Source organism: Hipposideros armiger, unplaced genomic scaffold (assembly GCF_001890085.2).
Source record: "Hipposideros armiger isolate ML-2016 unplaced genomic scaffold, ASM189008v1 scaffold_34, whole genome shotgun sequence".
NCBI lineage: Eukaryota > Metazoa > Chordata > Mammalia > Chiroptera > Hipposideridae > Hipposideros > Hipposideros armiger.
Genome location: NW_017731384.1, coordinates 3141148 through 3143667, shown reverse-complemented (window position 1 = coordinate 3143667; position 2520 = coordinate 3141148). Strand labels below are relative to the sequence as shown.

Sequence of the window (2520 nt, the reverse complement as noted above, 5' to 3'; positions counted from 1 at the left end):
CGCAACCCCCTGCACCAGCTCTAGCCGCCAGAAGTCGCAGGCTGTGGAGGTTTCTCTTTTGGCATGTTCCCGTCCAGTCGGCCTCCTAGTTATCGCGAGAGAAACCGCGAAGCCTGCCGGGAGGGATGCGCGGCGGACGGTAGGTTTGCCCAAGATGGCAGCCCTGGAGGAGGAATTCACGTTGTCTGCGGTCCCTTTGGGTGCCGGGCCTGACGGCCTCCTAGGCGTGGAGCAGAGCGACAGAACAGACCAGTTTTTAGTAACGGACAGCGGCAGAACCGTCATCCTCTATAAGGTGAGGGCGATAGGATCGGAGCGCCCCCGCTGCCGTCTTGCTCATTGCTGAGCGCAGAGCCGGAGCTTTGGGTTTCTCATAGCTTCAGAAAGAAATCGTCGAGCAGGCTTAGCAGAAAGCTGGCTTGGCCTCTCCAGAACGCTGAATGACGTCTAGCATCTGACGTGGTGGTTTTCCTGGAGAGAGAGGCATTATTTCCGAGTTGCAGGCGGCAGAGCGTCTAAGTGCACGTGGGGTAGACTCGGAAAGGAAACTTGTGCTTTTGCTTCGAATTTCCTGATGGCCTTGCTAAGAGCTCCTCCTGGGGTCCCTGTCAGCCCAGCTGTCCACAGAAGGGATTGAACGGAGATTGATTGGTTGGGTGGGAGAGGATGACTGACACGATGGGCACTGGTTTAGCCTTGTTGTCCATATACTTCTTCCCTTGAGGAAAAGTGTTGTGTGTTTTTGTTTTGTTTTTTGCTTTCTTGGTATCTTGATGGGAATCCCGTTTACGAATAATCTCTTTGTGACCAACTACACCTGTAAATCCTGGGAGTCGAGTCTGGGTGAATCTGTACGCCCCGCCCCCTTTCATCCAAACGACCCATTTTAAGCAGCTTTGCTTTTAGTGGTCGTGTAGAAATTATTTTTTTTCTGGGCTGCTGAACAGTTTTCCGTGCCTTTAAGAAGTTAGCTATATACTTTGAAGTCTTGGGAACAGGTTGCAGACAATTCCCTATACTATTTGCTTGTTTTGACTCTTCTGATAACACTGTTGGTTTTTTACCTGTCGAGTGAACTTAAAATTTTTTCTATTCCTGTATAGAAATACAGCAGTTGATTGGAATTGGCACGATCCCAGCTATTCCTACTTAGTGTCCCGTGGCCCTGTTCAGAATCACAACGTAATCAGTTTTTAAAATGTACTCTTGTTTTTTAGCGAAGTTTTGTTAATTTACGTTTTTAAAAAATTTTAGGAACTTAGTTATATTTGTATTTTTCATTTTAACTACTTTTTAAAAGTTTTTTATACTTCTAATTGTGGTAAAATACACATAAAATTTACTATCTTAATCTTTTTAAAGTGTACAGTTCTGGATATTTAAGTACATTCACCTTGTTGAATAGCCATCACCACCACCCATCTCCAGAACTCTTTTCATCTTGCAAAACTGAAACTTTGTACCTGTTAAACAGCATCTCGCCATACCTCCAGACTCTGGCAGCCACCATTCTACCCTCTGTCTTAAGTGGAATCATACAGTATCTGTCTTTTTGTGACTACTTATTTTTTAAATTTAGGATATTTGTTGAATGCTATCATTGTAATAATTTCTTCTTTTGTTTTGATTGTAAATGTAATTGCTTAAATGTCAGAAATTGACTTTTTTGAATATTGTATGTTATCTTAATTTTATTAGGTTTCTGATCAGAAACCCTTGGGGAGCTGGTCAGTGAAACAAGGTCAAATTATAACATGTCCAGCTGTGTGCAACTTTCAAACCAGAGAATATATTGTTGTACATGATAATAAGGTGAGTTTTAAAACTTACATAATAATATATACAACGCAATAAAATGTTGATTTGGTAACTTCATGTTTATTGTATGTAAATGAAAATTGGAATACTTTTTTGACTTTTATGTTTTGTTTTAAAGGTTTTGAGATTATGGAATAATGAAGATGTAAACTTGGATAAAGTATTTAAAGCTACAGTAAGTCTTTGGATTTTCCAGCATATTTATTAGCTTATTAGTGAGATGGAATAATTTGTATTACAGTAGGTTTATCTTAATGCATTTGTGAAAGTGAGCATAAACGTTATAATTAGTTTGCATTCTAGTTATCTTGCAGTATATCTTGGTAACATGTCTCAGTTCATGAGTTAATATTTTAAAAATATAAACTTATTATCTGATGAGATTAAGGATTTAAATAACTCCTGAATGATAGATTTGTAGTTATTTCCAAGAGTTTAGATATTTGGGGTGGTCCCTTGGGAGAACAACTTCACTTCACTGTGCCTTTCTTAAAATAAGTAAAATAGACAGTGCAAATTTCATGCATTTTACATTTTAAAGCGGCACATAATACAGTAAAAAAGAACCCTGTCTAACTGTGCCTTTGTACTAATGACCTAAAGTGTATATTAATTTTTTCTTATAAAATGAGGATCTCAAACTAGGTTAATCTAGTTCTAAATGTCTAATTAAATATCATTAGCACATTTTTTTTTATTATT

At 38.7% G+C, this 2520-nt stretch overlaps 1 protein-coding gene across 1 annotated transcript in view; it reads left to right on the top strand.

Moving 5' to 3' along the window:
* NOL11 (nucleolar protein 11) overlaps positions 1-2520 on the top strand; it is a 36836-nt gene continuing 34316 nt past the window's right edge. Inside the window, exons 1-3 of the mRNA XM_019637816.1 lie at positions 1-295; positions 1699-1812; positions 1937-1993. Coding sequence (XP_019493361.1) covers positions 155-295; positions 1699-1812; positions 1937-1993 — 312 coding nt within the window. The 5' untranslated portion in view covers positions 1-154. The remainder of the gene's footprint in view (positions 296-1698; positions 1813-1936; positions 1994-2520) is intronic.